The 18,974-nt window shown below is 35.6% G+C and overlaps 1 protein-coding gene across 1 annotated transcript; it reads right to left on the bottom strand.

Annotated features, from left to right (window-relative positions):
* Positions 1–466: 466 nt before the first annotated feature.
* On the bottom strand, positions 467–16,042 carry LOC113660497 (alpha-2-macroglobulin-like). The gene is made up of 34 exons (XM_047820935.1): positions 15,889–16,042; positions 13,722–13,902; positions 13,469–13,625; positions 13,291–13,343; positions 13,104–13,124; positions 12,838–13,003; positions 12,672–12,756; positions 12,343–12,466; positions 12,128–12,248; positions 11,854–11,963; positions 11,551–11,724; positions 11,235–11,468; positions 10,892–11,104; positions 10,632–10,781; positions 10,031–10,156; positions 9,007–9,109; positions 8,017–8,104; positions 7,619–7,844; positions 7,408–7,534; positions 5,391–5,512; positions 5,255–5,306; positions 5,034–5,117; positions 4,252–4,428; positions 4,072–4,147; positions 3,795–3,954; positions 3,634–3,708; positions 3,311–3,473; positions 2,058–2,248; positions 1,754–1,969; positions 1,417–1,538; positions 1,150–1,231; positions 964–1,032; positions 704–809; positions 467–610 (listed from the first exon to the last, which is right to left on the bottom strand). The coding sequence occupies exons 1-34, from the start codon at positions 15,972–15,974 to the stop codon at positions 564–566; spliced, it is 4,287 nt and encodes a 1,428-aa protein (XP_047676891.1). The 5' UTR covers positions 15,975–16,042; the 3' UTR covers positions 467–563.
* Between the last annotated feature and the right edge of the window lie 2,932 nt (positions 16,043–18,974).

Consider the following 18,974-nt stretch of genomic DNA (forward strand, 5'->3'; position numbering starts at 1 on the left):
CCTTATTGCAGTCGCAATTTTGTTGTAACGAGTAACGAAGATGCTTAATGGAAATATAACGGAGTAAAAGTATACATTTTATCTATTATATAGGTGAACATATAGGTGCATAATATACGTGCATATATGTACCTATATAGGTATGTATGCACGTATATATGTGTGCATATATGTACATATATGTAAATATAATATAGGAAAACGGCCAATTTTATATATGTCACATATCAAAAACCTATATCAAAACCTATATTGAAACATATATGTTTATATAAGCTCTTTCCATGTGAGTGCAGTGGAGTTGACATAAATTTAAATAGCGAAGTAAAGTACAGATACGTGAAATTTCTACTTAAGTACAGTAACGAAGTATTTGTACTCCGTTACATTACAACACTGCATGTTACATAGATTACACATGTCCTATGATTCTGACAATATCTTCAACAAAATATTCACAGAGAAGGCATTTGTAGGGTATTTTTAATCCACAATAAAATCTTAATCAGAAAATAAAACCAACATAAAACAGATAAAGGATGTTCTGCACCTTCAAATGTAATTTAAAATCCTCCACAAAGAGAGGTGTATTCTGTCTCAGACTGGTCACCTGAATGAAAAAAGTTCAATATTAGTAAATGAAATTATTATAATGTAGTCATTAAAGTAAATTATTAAATAACACAAACTAGGAAAATCTTACTTGTTTGGTAATAATCGTAAACTTTGATCACTGCTGGCTTGACATTCTTGACAGGAAGCACCTGCTTAGTGTGTAGCTCATAGTTTATAGGAATATTCTTTTGTAGCTGTTGGAGACAAAGCAGACATCATATTGTAAACACACTAAATCATATATGTTTATGTGTGTAATAAATCATACAAACATGTTTCTTGGGCAGGACATACTGCACAGTTGTAATATAGGTAATGATAAGTATCGTATAAATGTTATCCTCTTACCTCTTTGATATACATGATAATATGGTCATCTTTAGAATCAACCCGTTCAACCAAAAGTCCTCTTTTCAGCTACAAAAAAAAATTAATAATTATTCTAATGTTACCATGTCATTACCAAGTAATTTGCATGTCTGTTTATCTAGACATGTATATTACAGAAATCTAAGCAATATTCGTACTCCTTACTTCAGCAGAATCTGCTGTGAACCCTGATAAGAGTTTTATGTCCACTATAATCATGTTGGTGCTGTTTAGTGCCCCATTATATCTGAAAAAAACAAAATTCATTAACTTCATTAATAATGATAGCAAATGAAAAAATCATTATTGTCACTATCTATCGTGGACATTGTAAGCCTTTAAAATAACGTTATTTGCTTATACAGATGAAGGCATGAATTACCAGTTCTTTTCTTTCTTTGCGACAAAGATTTATTACACATTTATTCTTACCCAACAGTGAACTTCAGGGACAAAGTGTGTCCAAACGATTTTGTGCAGTTTCCCTCAGTCTTTGCTGTAATGCTCAGTGTACTGATTTCAGTAGGTGTGGGGACATTGTAGAAAAGTGATGTCTGAATGCAGGGATTTAAAAATGATAAACCATTAATCAATCAATACACAGGTAATAAATAATAACAAACAAAAATTTTAATAAAATCATTTGTTGAGATAACTGGGAGTTCAGTGCTTTTACAGTGTACATACAGAGCTTGCTGATCCATAGGACTGCAATTTTCTCTGAAACAGAATGTTTCTTATAGACACAAGGTTTGTAAGATGCACTGACCTGCACTGATACACAGGTGGAGCCCTTCACATCAATGCTGTATTTACCAGGAACATCCTGCAATGATCTTTCTTGGTACAGTAACTTGTTGTTCTGGTTCACATCAAAGTTTTGACTGTGTCCAGCTGCAGACTTTACAGTTACTGTGCTAGAGCCTTCAGTGCTGAACACTTTAGTGGAGTACAGAGCCAGAGCTTGAAGAGCCACGACTGTGTCCTGATTAAGAGTATGAGTATATACATATAAATATTTACCAAGTAAAAAATTATTTATATATAATAATAAAGGTCTGAAAATGGGTTACCTGGGTGGATGAAAAGCCTCCATAAGGATTTTGCTGCTTCACGAGCCAGCTGACTATTCTATTAGCGTAGCCCAAATCAACAGCAGTGAGTTGACCTGAAGTGAGAACAGCTAACAGCACATAGGAGCTGATTTCCACTGACAATGAGCTGGAATCATCTAATGCTGACTGAGACCAGTGAAGACGACCATCTAATATAAAAGAGACTAAATTATTAGGATTATTAGGACGTGTACACATAATCATAGTAACATTTCTACAGCAGAAACAATGATTATTTCAATTATTACATTTTAGTATTACAAATTTTTGACAACTTAGTCCAATGATTTCCAATGAAGATGACCATCTAAAATAAAATGATTTCAAATATCACCTACAAGGTCCTCTCTTGAGTTACAAGCACGCATTTAGAAAACACGTTTTACTGCCGTAAAATTCTGCAGCTCTTGGGTTCAGGGCCCATTACGTCATCAATTATGTTCAGGCTTCCTATTAAAGGTGGGGTCTCCGTTGTTTGAGAAATGCTTCAGAAAACTGCATTGGGCAAAACAAAACAAAAACAAAACTAACGTGTAGCTAATGAGCAGAAAGGGGCGGGTCTTGTCAATATGGGCAGAGAGAGTGTTCAGTGCGCATGTGTGACATTAGCAGAAAGCGGATTTAACATTGACATGGGGGATAAAAACAAAGAAATTAAACGAAGAAAGGCTTACGATAAGGCAAGAAGTAGGACCCATGTAAATATTGGATCAGCTTTCCAGCGCTGGAGGAGCGGGAAGGCCTGCGATGGGATGCCGAGGTTGCTTCTTTCTTTCACGATAGGTGAGTAACGTTGGTTTCACAGAACTAATATATGCCGTCCTTTGCATGATTATGCTTGTGTGTCATTTTTGCTTGTTTGTTTATCTGCAATCGTATTGTTCTTCCCTTCAGCTATGATAAAGACACATTTCTTTCCATTAGTTGCCTGGGTTGCGTATAAATGTGTGGGCGGGGTGGGACCCATTTGGGTTAGGGGCGTGTTTGTTTTTGGTGATTTCAAATGTCAACATTGGCTTTCAAACAACGAAGACCCTGCCTTTAAGTGCTTAGAATGTGGCATAGTTTAATCCATATATTTTCCTTCATACATAGTTTGCAATAACATTTTTCTATTTCCAATAACGACATTCAGTAATCTTAATTGAAAAAATTATTTTGTTGCATTTATTAAAAAAATAGTGTTACAAATTCTTCTAATAATTCAGTACCTCCAGAAATTGCAACATTATCCAACTTTTTAAATAGTTGCTCCCGATTTTCTTTCTCTCCTGCCAGACTGAAAGTGTAGGCCAACAGTGCAGTGGTGTAGGTGTTTGTCAAGGTACTAATAGAAGATTTGAGGCACAACAGTCCTTTATTCACAACAGGATCCTTCAATTAAAACAAAATACATTATTCTGTTGAAGAAAATAATGATTTGGAAAGTTTATTTACAGGCAGGACTTAACAAAAAAACAATGTGACTGTAATTGGGTTCATTCTATTGTAAATGTAGTAAAAACAGGAGATGTGAATAGCATCATGCTCTTACCTGGACTGTGTTCCCCAATTCAAGCAATGATGCAGTGATGTAGGCGGTAATAGTCACATCATCATTTACACCACCCTACAATATGTTAGAATGATATGCATGATATAGGGATAAAAATTAAATTCAATAAATTTGTGATAAACCCTGAGTAGTATACATACCTTCATTCTATTATTGAACAGCCTACCCTGTCTAATAAAACATCCATCTGTTCTGTTCTGCATACGTATGAGCCAATTCTTTGCACTGTTAAGTATTTCTGGATCAATAAATATGTAACGTTGTGCTTTGCCAAACGTCCTCAAGACAAATGCGGTTAACCTGGTGGAGATGTATTTGTACATTTCAGAACAAAATTAATTGTCAGGTTTCTGGTTATATTTTGTAACTTTCATCATCAACACTGTTTACCTCGTGCCTTGCTTAAGAAATTCTTACCATGTGTTCTCCTCTCCACTTCCAAATGTGCTATAACCACCACTAAAATGCTTATAGTTTAGCTGCCTCTGGTATCCTGTGTAAAGACAAATGATTGATTCTTATTATTTCAGCAAATATCTATTTAGGTTGACTAGTGTTGACCTGTAAGATTATAAATATAAATATAATGTCACTGACCACTCCTAAGGAAACCAGTAGCCTTCTCATGGATATCTGTGGTGAGCTGCTCAGTGTTCTCTAGATACTGAAGAATGTAGATATTTGGGGCGAGAAGAGCCATGTTTTGTTCTCCACAGCCATATGGCATCTTTAGTAGTCCATCCAGATTTTTTAATGCACGGCCAAGTATGTCTCCTACAAAAGAACAGAATAATTTTTTTTCTTTATCTATAATTTCATTTAGCATGACATATTGATGTTTAAACCGTTAAAAAATTACAATTTGGGAACAGTTTAGACCACACACATATTTTAGGTGTATCTAAATGCATAGATGCTCCACTGCACTAATTCTAAAAAAAAAAAAAAAAAGAATTGAAAGCTGACTAGATAAAGGAAAGAGCATTTTAACGTGGCATTTGCATTTTTGCATGAAGTACATAGGTCAACAAACTAAATCCTAAGACACTGATTTTTAAGGAAGGCACTTTTGAGTGTCTGAAGCATACATCTCTAGCATACATAATTCACTTATATTTTTCTTGAAAGTGTGTTCATTTTATGTTTTTTTTTTTTTAAAAAATTGTAATTATTGCCAAATGATTTGACATGTTGTTTTCTAATTCACTGAAATGCATACATTTGCAAGTTTTGCTTAATTATCCAAATACTTTTTGGGGCCATTGCAGTTTTACTGTATACAGTTTATTGAATTGTAACAAGCAATTATACACAGCACAAAGTAAACAGAAATGATTTAGTATGTGTTCATGTATTTATCCTAATGTTTTCTGTCTTACCCAGTACTGAAACAGAAGCTCGTACTGATCCATCTATTACATTCTCAGGAAGAGACAGCTCTAACTCTTCAGAGATAATGTTTCCTGTTAGAGAGATGAAAAGCTGCTCCATTATTACTGAACAGTTGAACATATTATGTGCATCAGTTTTAAACCAAGCAGACTTGATAAATAAAATATTTATAAAAAAGATATATTAAAAATAAATATATTTAAACAACCCTGTGGACATAATAACCAGTTGTGGCTCTTTGTCTTCTCAGTTCCTTCAGCCTAGCAGAAAAACAATATTAGATCATAACAAAACAAAAAACAGGTTTACAAATTTAAGTTAATGCTTATTTTCAAAACACCAACCTTTACAATGAGGCTTCGTGTAACTGTGTCAATACGGCCTCTCTCCGGAACACTCACAATCTCATTATCACACACAGTCTGGGATTGTTCTGCTTCTGCACTCACTGTCACATTCATGACTCCTGTAGTGTGATGAAAAGTATTAAAAAGAGTGTAATTACTAAAAAAAACAAATCCATTGTAGCAGACAACCCAATGTTGTATGTTCTTGCTTTTTTCATGACAAAGCACAGTTATGGTTAATGGTTAAGAGGTGTGAATAGACAAGCTGCTACAGTATCCAATCAAATCAACATCTTTCTGACCCTTTAGGAGACATGTGTGTATACAATCATTGTGCCCAGGTTATCAAGCTGGATACAAACAAATCTTATTAATAATGTTTTCATATGTACAGTTACGCAAGAAATTTGGTATTGTGATGGCGGAGCATGCTGCCACCCAAGGCAGAGGAAAAACTGGTCCTCGCCCCCAACAGCTAAAAAAAGAGGAGGAAAAAGTGGTAGTGCAGCACCATAGCCAGAGCTGCTGACAACATGCCCCAACACTTCAGCACCAAGGTCAGTGCCGCTGGATTAGCGTGCAAGTTGGTGTGGCCACTGCCAAAAAGCGGGGAGCCAGTCAGGAGCATCAAGGTGGCACTCACCCTCTGATTGGAAAGCACAGCGGAGAGCCAGTCTCAGCAGAGAGAGAGGGAGGTAAGATGGGAAATATACTGGAAGAAATAAGCTCACCCTCACCTCAACGCCGACATTTTCACTTCCCAGGACCTCACCACCCTAACCTCACTGCACCACAAGATCGGAGGTCTCCTTGAGTGCTAAACTATATCTCCCTTTCTCTCCCTCTTGCTCCCTCACCACCACTTCTCCCAAGCAAAATAAACTGCTCAGTGTTTTCTTGCATCTGATTCCTGGCTCAGTAGAATACTTTCATGCCTGTCTCTCTAGAGTGCCTGACAGTTTTGAAAAAAATGGTTGGTCTATTAAAAAAATGCCCCTGAGTGTGTCTCAATTTACACACAATAAATCTGATTAGTGTAAACCTGATTGACTGTCACAAATAATGTGACCTCCCTACAGAATACTTTGCCCATAAAAGGATGCAGCTTGAAGGAGTGGAACTGCACTGCTCTGACTTTGCCAGTGCCTGACACCATATATCAGCAGTTATGCAGTCCTGGGAGAGAAGCCATTCACCATGTAGTACAGGTGCATCCTGGCAGCCTCTTCCAATCCTGATCATCTTGCAGAGGCCAACAGAGCAGTTTTATATGTTCCTGAGAAACTACAGAGAGGCCAGCATTCTAGGCCGTGTTTCAAGCCATGCTCCCTGCCAAGGCTGATGTAGTGGCCTTCCAGGTGCCAGTCCTTGCTCCTACACCAAGGCACAACCCAGGCACTGCTCCTGCTCTGGGCCACATCCTAGGTTGTGCTCCTGTTCGACGGCCATATCCAATGCCCTGCTCCAGCAGTTCAACCCTGGCAAGCTGGCCCTCAGCTCTCTGACTGCTTCCAAACCATAAACCATGTATGAGAAACTATCCCTGCCTTCTAACCATGTGTTTAAGGAGGACATTTTGCCCACCGGGGCAGGGTGCTGTCCCAAGTAGATATCATGAATTTTCTGAAACCTAAACTTTGATTACATAATTCTGAATGTGTAGTGGTTTTACTTTGGCAGTGGGCAGAGACTCTAAAAACTGCCACTCTCCTCATTGCCACCTCTATTTTACATCACTGTCATATAAAAATACCACAAAATCAAGTTAAATTAACTATACCACCTGAGTTACATTGCAAAGAGGAAAATGCCATTTAGCTCTGCATCTATCCTAAGAATGGGTCTCAGCAGGCTGCATTGCATCATACATATTCAGTATACCCCCCACACGCCACCAGAAAATGGGCATTCACTCAACCAAAATTAGTAATACATGTGTGTAAACAATGAACTAGGTTTTCACTGGCACAAACACAGAGCTCTATAAAAACTCTGAAAAAGTTTTATAACTAACCAAGCACAGAGGAAACTAAAGTCCATTTGAAGGTCTTTCTTCCATTTGCACACAGGCAGGATGAATAGTCGCCATCAGTAGTTGGTTCCAGAGTGTAGTCTGAGGAAGGGACCGGAGTCACTTTAACCTGACAATGAGGCACAAGTGATTAATGTACTGTGAAATTAATTGACATAATACCTGTAATGATAAACTCTTGGTCTTACAGTACCATAATGCATTTGGAAAGATAATTGAAGACAGTGGCCTTCAGCTCAAAAACCTCTCCACGTATAATGGAGTAAGGCAACGAGAGCTCCAGGAAGAAGGGCTGAAACACAGTGAGCTGAACAGGAGGAGCGAGACCAAGACCTTTAGAGGACACGCAGAAAGCGTCGGTCTCCCAGGTGGTGATGGTGTCAGGAACAGTGACAGGAAGCTGTACTGATCCAGAGTCCCTGTGGACAATAATGACAAACTTATGTGTATATGTATGTACAAAAATCAACACTTTTATGTACAGAAGCACTGCAGAAACATGCCTATTGATGCAATAGAAATTATCATGTCATTTGTTGATTAAAAAATAAATAAATAATTCAAATGCACTAAGAAACAATATTTACTAACCCCACTTCAGACAACTGCCATAGCCATGTTTCTGGGAAGAATTTGCGATCTGTCGCAATGTCTCGGTTACCTGGTTGACCAGCTTTCCCTGACATAAGCATAAACATAAATAAATATATATGGAACATCCAGTTTTGGGATTCTTCTTTGCGCTGAAGAGTTTCTAATGTGCCAGTATGTATATACCTTGTAAGACAATCAAGTACAGTAGACATGTACTATGCCTGTTTTTGGCAATTAGTTTCAATTACTCTTGTAAACCATACTGTATGTTGGACATCAACAAATGCAACTCCGTTAGATTGTAAATAAAATATAGGTTATTGGTTAGTCGTGGTCTCCTATACTGTGTTAGTTTTTTATTTTAATTAAAAAATTGGCAAATAAAACCTTCAGTAGTCAGCAGTCATTAGCAGGTGTATAATCTGCTAAAATGACAAAAGAACTACACCAGGTTATGCATGTAGCCCGAGACACTGTGTTATAGCTGATGCTATAGGAAGACTTCTTTGTGGAAGTTGTGTCTAAATCTCCATGTGAAATCACACCGATATAACAGCTCAGATATCATGTGATGTTTCCAGCAAGACCATATAAGGGCATCTTCATCAGATTACTAGCTTCTACAGTACTTGTCTGAGGGAAGCACGAGTGGACACCTTGAGTGTGGCAAGCAACACAGGGAACCCTACTCAGGGAACCCTTTTGAGGGAACTCAACACACGATTTCACACAGAACTTCAGACACAACTTCCTCAAAGCATTCCCATAGCGTTAGGCATGAAGCAGTGTCAAGTTCCCTTGAAAGTTAACAATTGTACATAAGTTACAGATATATTATACTAGTAAAAGCACTACACATAATGTATATTACTACAGTATGTGTTTTATTATAATAATGTAAAATGTAATGTATTTATTTTAAATTCATCAGTGACAAATTGCACTATTTAGTGAACAGTAATATGAAAAGAATGGGTGTGGATGTACCCCGAGGCTGCTGACGTAGCGTGTGATGATATTTTATTCCTTTGTACACCAAACACCGAGGAGTTCTAATCTCCAAGTTTGTTGCCATCTTCAGCCCCACTCTCTGTCAGGTGATAATAACTCAAATAGTGAAAAAATGTTAAACTAGATACTTTCATATAAAATAAAATGACATATTTTGTATTTAAATGTAGGTGATACAATATCCTTTAGAAAACTTGGAATTATGTAAAAAAAACACTAATGAATGGCACAAGACTTATCCTAATAAGTTTATTTGACTCAAATTTTTAAGCTTAAAGGTGGGGTGTATGATGTTTGAGAAATGCTTCATAAAACTGAGTCGGGCTGACAAATAAAACAAATGTGTAGCCAATGAGCAGAAAGGGGCATGTCTTGTCAATATGCGGCGGAGAGAGTGTTCAGTGCGCATGTGTGACATTAGCAGAAAGCGACTGAAACATTGACATGGCAGATAAAAACGAAAAGCGAAAAAAGGCCTACGATAATGCAAGAAGTTGGGCCCGTGTTAATATAGGATCAGCTTTCCAGCACTGAGAGAACTGAAGGAGCTGGAAGGCCTGCGATGGGATGCCAAGGTTGATTTTTTTCCTTCTCGATAGGTGAATAACTTTGGTTTTGCTTTGTTTCACAGAACTAATATATGCCGTCTTTTGCTCGATTATGCTTGTGTGTCATTTTTGCTTGTTTGTTTATCTGCAATCGTATTATAATAAAGTATTGAAAATATTTCTCCCTAGAACATAGAAGCCACAACACTATTATACCCATGTGTTTACAGTGAACTTCATTGTTACTTTGGACCAGGTTAATTAAAGGCAGGATCGATATAGTTTTACAGCCAAAAAAAGTAAATAAATAAGTAGCATACAGTAAATATAAGAAATCAAGTAATATAAATATGTATATAGATTTACAAATACAAACAATTTGAGGGTAATAAAAAAGATTAGATAAGACCATCAAATGTCCACAGATCATCCAGCAAAGTGTAATCATTTACCTTTAATGTTTTGTAAGTTTGGTCAAGCCATGCATCCCGTCGAGGTCTAACATGCAAGCATTCTTGATCTTCTTCAAGCCCATAGGGATAATCTAATAACTGTGTCACTCGCAATAAGTTAAATATCTGTGGGAGATATATGTTTAACTTGTGAGTATTATAAGATTATACACAATATTATACACAAACACACTTTGTGGCTATTGCATGTGTGATTTCATTAACATGAGAGATTTGAAAGAACTTGCCTAATGTGTGAAATAAATGTCAATAAAACACATATTTTTATAATAATAATAATAATGATAATTATAATTATCATTATTATTATAACATATATAATACTATTTAATATATAATATTATTATTCATGTCTGGTATAAAAATTACACAATGTACTTCGTTAATAAAATGTCGCATGTTTTCAAACATTATATAAGTAATGTAGTTTAGTAGGTTGTCTGATTAAAGAAATCTTATGATTGTTTGAAAAAGCGTCCTGTTTTTTTGTTTGTTTTCTCCAGTACTCTTCAGTAATTGTACTGGGTGAAAATATAAAGATGAAGATAATAAGCAGAGATTCTATAAATCTTAAATTCACCTTTATAGTGTTTAGACGATTTAATGGCTCCATGATGAACACACTCTGATCTACAGCACTGAGGCCACACAATGAACCAGGATGAGCTGAAAGCTCGAGTGTGTTCTTCTCACCTGGAACTGCTTTAGTGGGAGAGAACTGTAGCGAAACCTGGAGTCCATGATGAAAATAAATTTTAAAAGGTTTAGCAATTTCTGGCTAACAACCAACTGACTGAATGATTGAATGCAAAATATTTATAATGAAGGTGCTAGCATTACCTTATTTCTAAAACATTTTTCCACATCAAAATTACTACTAGCTGCAATGACGTTCTCACTGGGCAGGACAGAGAACGCCACAACCTGAACTAAAGGAGCCAGCTCCGCAAGAACAGATAGTTTAAATGAGATTTTTCCTTTTCTGATATCTGTAGATGCTTCCACTTCAACTGTCTCATGCCCATAATGGACTATGGCTCCTTTAGACAAGACCTGAACCAGAGGCACAAAATATATTATAATAAATGTGCAGTGAAATATATCAAGATCTGAAGGAATGAAGGTAATACAGGTGACTTGCATTTCCTGTCTCAAGTAACATACAGTTACTGCATGTACTTACCATGTATAAAAGATCAATACTGTGACTTTTAGAAGTTTCCCCAACAATATAGTAGTTAATTGTTATGGGAATTTCTGCACCACATTTAAATGGTTCTCCTGATCTCTCTATTGACAGTTCACTGTACACTGGACTGTAAGGTGTAGCAGGTTTGGGCAGATACATATGTGCAACATCATATGAAAAGAATGGTGTTTCGTATCGGTGGTATTTAATCACTGGATAGATGCTTGCCTATATAACAGTGACACAGAACATTAAGCATAAATATTTTTTAAAGATGTATTGACTTTATTTAATATCCTTTTTCACTCACCCTCAATGATATCCCTGTTTTAGGATGTTCAGGTGAAGGGACTGAGAAGTTTGCCAAGCCATTACTATCTGTAGTAAGATTAAGTAGTAATGTCCCATGAGTCCATCGGTCACCTTCTGAAAGATACACCTCCTTGTTAGGAATTGGTGTTCCACTGAAGGTAGTAACTTTAATCTGTTGATCAAAGAAAGAAGCCTTGCTGTCAAAACTAGCAAAAAATTAAAAAATGTAAAAACTTCATAATTGTCAAAAAGAAATTTAAGTTCATCAATGGAATTTTAAAAGCTAGAAAATATATCTTACTTTTCCTTCTATAACTGTCTCCCATTTAAAGGTTTTTGGTAAATCCACAAGTTCCACTTTACCAATTAGGTATGTGAGTGATATGATTTCAGATTTTACCATGGAAATTTCTAAACAGAAAGAACAATATCCAACTAAATATTGTTTTCAATTTTCCAGAGTATTTATAAGTATTATAACTTACCTTTAAGTTAACTTTAAAATGAACAATTAGTGTTTAGTACATTTAATGTCTCCCTTATCTCTGTTCTGTTGAGATCTGTTACTGACTCACCTGTTCCTTCCTCTGTCAGTGTAACAGTAACATTAAGATTGTTTTCAAAATTCCCTTCAAATTCAGAATTCATAAAAGTTGACACATTCAGTATATGAAAGACACAACCAGTCTGACTCATCTATTTGGAAAACACAAAAACAAATACCAGGTGAGAACTTTATCAGTATAGAGATAAAAACATAATGCTCTTTAATACAGTGTTACTTACGCACCTTTACTGTTTCAACCAGGCATGGTGAAATCATTGGAGCATTCTGATGGTAAATATAAGTCCGCTTAAATTTACGACACACTTGCACAAGTGCTTCACCAGGTACTGGCTGTCCATAAGTGTACCTTAAAAATGCATAAGCATTGACATTGATGTAGACACTGATTTTTTCAGGCTACAGTACTTTGGCATGTTCTGAATATTCACTGGATGTGAATCCTATATTGTTCTTAAACAGTACTTTGTTTTAAAATATGCAAAATATGTTAAATGTAAAGAAAACATGAAAAACATTTTCCCTCTCTTTATAAATGTATTGGCTTTACTCACTTTCCACAAATCTCCAGCTTCAGTTCTTCCTCTACAACACTGTGCTCTTTTGGTGTATTCACTGTAATCTCAAACTTGGGTAAAACTAAAAGTTAATGCATATTTGTGTTACAGTAATTGATGTTAGTTAATACAGTAAAAAATATGTGATATTGATGTAACTTACCATATTTTTTCACCTTAAAGTTGTGTGAAATCAGCCTTTTTCCAATTTTGGCAGATAAATAATAATACCCATTTGGAGCCTCAGCATTTAGCTCATGAGAAAGCTGCAGTATCAGACCTGTTGAGGACACATTCATCCACTGACCAATCCTGTTACTTCTACTATCCTGTATATTTAGGAGAGAAAATAAAGAGTCACCTACTGATGTGAACAAACATTAAAAGTCAACAATAGTTTCAGACATACGGATAGTTTCATTTACTTACTTCCAGAATTACTGAGCTGTACTGTAAAGGAGAATATGACAGTACACAGTTCAGATTAAGAACCTGCTAAGACTATTTCTAATATTATCATGTACATCAACACTCTAGATTATTTTATTAGAAATTACTGTGAAACAAGATAGTTAAATTGATCTGTGCATAGAAAAACTTAGACATTTTCTCCTACCGTTTGTTCAAGGGGAATAAAATTAGAATCCATAGTGACAATTCTAAAATTCACTGTTGAAAACAATGTTAGAGAAATGCAATGTTTTGAGCTGCAGCATCAGCAACAAATAAACCTATATCTATAAACCAATATTAAAACAGTTTATGTGACATTAAGTATTACAGATATGAATTACCTGTTTGTCCTGGATTGTAGATGGGTTTATCCGTCTGAATAAATACCAATGTGTCGTAAGATTTAAACATCACTTTCCTTTTCTCTGTCATCTTAAATCTTTCCCCTTTGACTTCTACTTTAATCTCCTGCACCGATTCACCTTCAACATTTGGAGCCTGTGAAGATGTGTTCCATGTGGAATCACAAGAAGCATTAATATGAATAATAATAATAAAAAAATAATAATTTAAAAAATCATCTGGATTTCTTACCACAAAATGAGAGCAGTGATGAATTTCCTTTTCCACTGTCTCGTGAAAAAGAGTCCTGTCTTGTTTGTTGTGAACCAGAAAAATGTTCATTTGCAGAGTCTCATTAGGCTTAATAAGACTCACACAAAATCTGGCATCAGAGCCAGCCTCTATTACTGATGGAAATGTCACCATGAAATATCTAAAGACAAAAATTATATTCTAAGAAAAGCAATAGAGGATTTGTAAAAAAAAAAAAAAAAAAAAAAAATCATAGAAAATAACTAAATCACAGGAACATTATTTTAATAAAATGCAAATGAGAATAGTTTCTCAGAGAGTATAACAAAAGCACACTTATTTGACCACGTAGCCTAACATGAAACGAAGTCATACATTCATAAATATCTTTGCAATTCTTTACAATTTCTAGTCTGTAAGTTTTACACTTTTACTTTTATCATTCTCTGCCATCTTTCCCTTCTTTAACCTGGCTAAAGACATATTAATGTATTATGTTTACTTGCTTTATTAAATCGAATAATATTAACAAGTGAGTTGCGTACCGTTCTGTGCAAAGGTTTCAGAAAAAACGCGTCCAAAACTCTATATTTGAAACTTATTGCACTATGTACAAAACGTAAACTTTCCCAGATACACAAATAGGGAGAGGTCTGTGTACACATGCGAAGCTGAATGGCATGTAATGAATCATACATTAAAGTTCAATCTTCTACACCTATTAATGTCATCTATTACACCCATTAAATTCTAAATCCCTATCTTGTTCTATTTATAATATTACATTTGACTGGAAAATCATGTGAATAATTGGACCCTTTTCTGACTTTAGCACTATGCACATGAATTCACATTGTCATTTCTGCGGGCAATTTATTCAGCCAATCTACAGAAGGGTGTTGATGACATGAATGGGCAAAAGGCTCGTTGAGAGTCTGCAGCACTGCTCGGGTGTTCAGTGAAAGAGATGTTTCAGAAAAAAGTGTATTATATGGTAGATTAATAATCTCAGCTGAGCAGTATGTTTATTTTCTTCTGGTATTTAAGTGAAGTGAGAAAAAGTAATTATCTATAAAACCAGGCAGTAGGAAAAAGACAGGAACAATGCTCAAAATAAGGAGAAACTGGCTGACAGAAAAACAATAATGCTGACACAAAAATGTTCGGTTTGTGGCCAAACTCTTTCCAATTATATGCTATAACACAAAGATTATTTAATTAGCCTCACCTCAGAAATGTAAAAGTAGAAATCTTGCAATGTCTTTATAAATATGTTTTTTCCAAACATCAAGTACAATTACTGTGTAGTTTATAATATAATGCAGGGCTTTCAAGTTTTGAAGACAGGAAGGCGTGACATCCACACCTCCCCAGCGCCCCCGTTGCGTTAAATCTAACACAGATAGTGCTATTTTCTGATTGGCAATTGTGTAGCCTCTTTTTTGATTGGCTGATAAGTGTCAGGCTCGACTAAGAACTCCAGGGGGGACAAGCTTGGTTCATGCCCGTTTCCATAGAGACAGCTTGAGCAGATACATTTTGGGTGCTGCGGCATATTAAATATATGATAAATAGACAAAATGTTTTTCTGCGTGAGAAAAACAATGTGTGGTGGGAAAGCGTGAGAAAAGACCAAAATGCATGACTGAGACTTTCAATGCGTGACACTTGACAGCCCTGATAATGTTAATTATTTCTGCCTGTGGGTGTGATATATTAAGTAAATTCACAAAAAGGTTTTAGTATGTTAAAAATAGCCATATTCATTCCCTTTCTTTTTTACTAGGACAACAGAATGATGATATAATGATTTTTGTTAATGTTTATTAACATCTACTAGATATAGTAGACACTTAGATACTGAGGCTTGACACTACAGCATCAATTCATATATCATCTCTCTCTCTCTCTCTCTCTCTCTCTCTCTCTCTCTCTCTCTCTTTCACTCACTCACTCACTCACTCACACACACACACACACACACACACACACACACACACACACACACACACACACACACACACACACACACACACACACACACACACACTTCACGCTCACACTATTCAAGATGAAAAAGGACCTAAAAGACAAAATCTTTATATTTCCAAAATATCTTAAATAAACTGCTAAATATGAAAGATGCATAGAAAAATGTGGTCCTTACGGTCCTCTGTTTTGGCCAAAAACGGAATGCAAGAGAAAGCAGGCTAACAGTAGCCTTATCCTGATGTGGACCCAGCTGACCACCATGATGAAGTCCTTTGCAAATGCCAATTTCTGATGTTTGATTTCCTTTTTTATAAGGACACTTAGCCCCAAAAGAGTCCATCTGCTGTTATCTTCTCACTAATGATTAATCATTTTGAGCATTTTATCCCAACTACATTGCAAATGCTATAAAGTAAAGTCTGTGACATGTAGTGGGTTTTTACAATATTATGTAACATCTGTATACATAAGCAGTGCAATGACTTTTGTATGTTTATTCTGTTGAAGGTCAATAGACAAAGCAGGAAATGGGCCAATAACAGACTTATTTCTTCCTAAAATAAACAAACATAACTGCATATAAAAGCATCGGAATATATTAAATATGTCTTTCTGAACTAAACATGAATAAATGTCAATATTGACACTTGAATACGTATCATCAGTGTTGTATAAAGTATTAGAAAGCAATACTTGAGTAAAAGTACAAATATCCTACTAGAAAAAGACTTCGGTAGAAGTGAAAGTTAACTTTTAGAATATTACTCAAGTAAAAGTCTTAAAGTATCTGATATTTACTGTACGTATCAAAAGTCATTTTCTGATATTTAATGTACTTAAGTGTTTGAAGTAAAAGTAAAAAGTAAAATTTCAGTGATTTTCGGTAGGCATAAGAGACACTTCATCCGGTAGGAAGAATCTTTCATTCCAATGTACAGAAACATTTCTTGCAAATACAGCCACGGGTGTATAACGTTATCTTCTTCACCCTGTTCACCACTATCGTCGGGGTGGTCGTCTACGACAGTGGTGGCCAACCCGCGGCTCCCGAGACGCATGCGGCTCTTTGCCCTGTTTCATGCGGCTCTTACGTTCATATCGAAGTTTGTATTTGTGTCTTTTTATTGTGCGTGTTCGCTTCACTTGAATTCAATACGGTATTTTCGCCAAACGCGCACTGGGATGAAAATATCTCAAAGTTTCCCAGTAGGAGCAAAATCATTTGAGTAAACAATTTGTGTCAAGTTCGCTCTCAAAATGGCAGGGACGATAAAAGGTGATGATCCTGTGTGCCCATGTGTATGATGTGGCTCTTTGCGGTAAAACAGTAAAAAATGTGGCTCTTGTCTCTGACTGGTTGGCCACCCCAGGTCTACAATAACGGGAGGTCCTCCAGCAGGCGCTTCCATGGCGGTTTCTGTTGTGCTTCCGTCTCCTTTTGGCAACATTACGCTGAAATAGAGCGCGCGGAGCGTAATGCAATCTAGGAGCAGTGATTCGCAAACATTTCTTCTGATTTTATTTTGTAGTAACGAGAAACAAAGATGCTTAGTGGAAATATAACGGAGTAAAAAAATAGCGAAGTAAAGTACAGATACGTGAAATTTCTACTTAAGTACAGTAACGAAGTATTTGTACTTCGTTACACCACAACACTGCATATCATATGCATTAGGAAACCTATTGTTATAATAATTGCTATTTTCTTCTCTTACAAAAATGAATGCATGATGAAAAAGTGAATTAAATGTATAAAAGTGAAAATAATTTCACGTGGCAGAATTTAAGTCTAGTACTAAACGAATTATAATATAATTGTCTTAACACCTGCATAAACTGTTCAAAGGTCTAAAAACAAAATAGAAATCTAAACTATGTACAGTGAATGAAAGCATCATTCTGGTTTAAAATCTGGTCACCATTTTCTCAGACATTAGACACTGAATCATACTTCTTTCTTCCAGTAAACAGTTAGTAACATGTTTCTTTTGTACACATTTCAAATAAACGTCATGCCCAAACAGATTGTGTAACTTACGGGGAAAAGAATCTATCATGTAATAGTCTCACTAAACAATGGTAGTTCACCAATATTTCAAAAAAAAAAATTTAATATTAAAAAAGGGACCTTTTTTAAAAAAAAAATGGTAACATTTCAGCTTTTGTTAATACCCTGTCTTTTCTTATATGAATTACACCAATATTTGATTTAGTTGCAATCCTTGATTTATTGACCATTGATCAAACAAACATTTGTGATTCAAACTCAACCAAACAGTTGACACACTTTTGCTAAGTACAGACATGCCAAACTTTGAACTAAATCATTGATCTGATGATGAAATGAAAAGATAAGCAGTCAGCTAAAACCAATTAAAACCATATTATAGTCATTCAAGACTTTAAAATGGTTTTACATTGATCCCTGCCAAAGTTACTAAGATCACATTCTCCTGATTCTGATATTTCACATTGTTTGATTGTATGTATTGAGCTGCAGCCACATAATTAGCTTGATTAAATAGCTGGTAATATATTTCATGAGCAGGTCTTATATATAATAAAATAGATGGTAGGTGTATTTAAGCATTTTAGAAAATATTCTATTTACATAATATTAGCAACAACTTGATTGGCAGAACATTGATGTATAATGTACATCACTTTACTGACAATTTTTGTCTCCTTTATTGTTAGTGAGAGAAAAGTTGTTGCTCGCCACTCCAGGCAACAAAGAGTGGACTACAAGCATGGTTGCTGACTACAAATCCCAAAACTCAGGCATGGCCTACGAACAAGATTACATCACCCAATAGCAATCAACAAATGCATGCATGCTTACTCAAATTCTGATTGCACACAACTGGAGCCAATACTTATTCACACTTCACACTATAAAAGCACACTCATACCATCACTGCATTGTGTAGTATATTCTTAGTGTCTTAAAGCAATTCAATACAATTCTGGTTCTTTGGATTATGTCTTTGCTGTTTGCCCTATTAACAGTGCTTGTGCTTTGTCTGACTTCTGCCTCTATTATGACATTGATTCTGCCTTGTGGATTTGTATTTGTTTGCCTGTTTTAAGTTTTTAAAAGCTCTTACATTTACATTTACAGCATTTGCCAGAAGCCCTTATCCAGAGCGATGTACAAAAGTGCTTTTAAGTCTCTATCATTGAATACATTAACTCTGGTTCACTAGGTTACAGACTTAAGATACCATGAGCATAAAACTCCTTTATATATATATATATTTT

This window comes from Tachysurus fulvidraco, chromosome 11, assembly GCF_022655615.1.
Source record: "Tachysurus fulvidraco isolate hzauxx_2018 chromosome 11, HZAU_PFXX_2.0, whole genome shotgun sequence".
Taxonomy (NCBI): domain Eukaryota; kingdom Metazoa; phylum Chordata; class Actinopteri; order Siluriformes; family Bagridae; genus Tachysurus; species Tachysurus fulvidraco.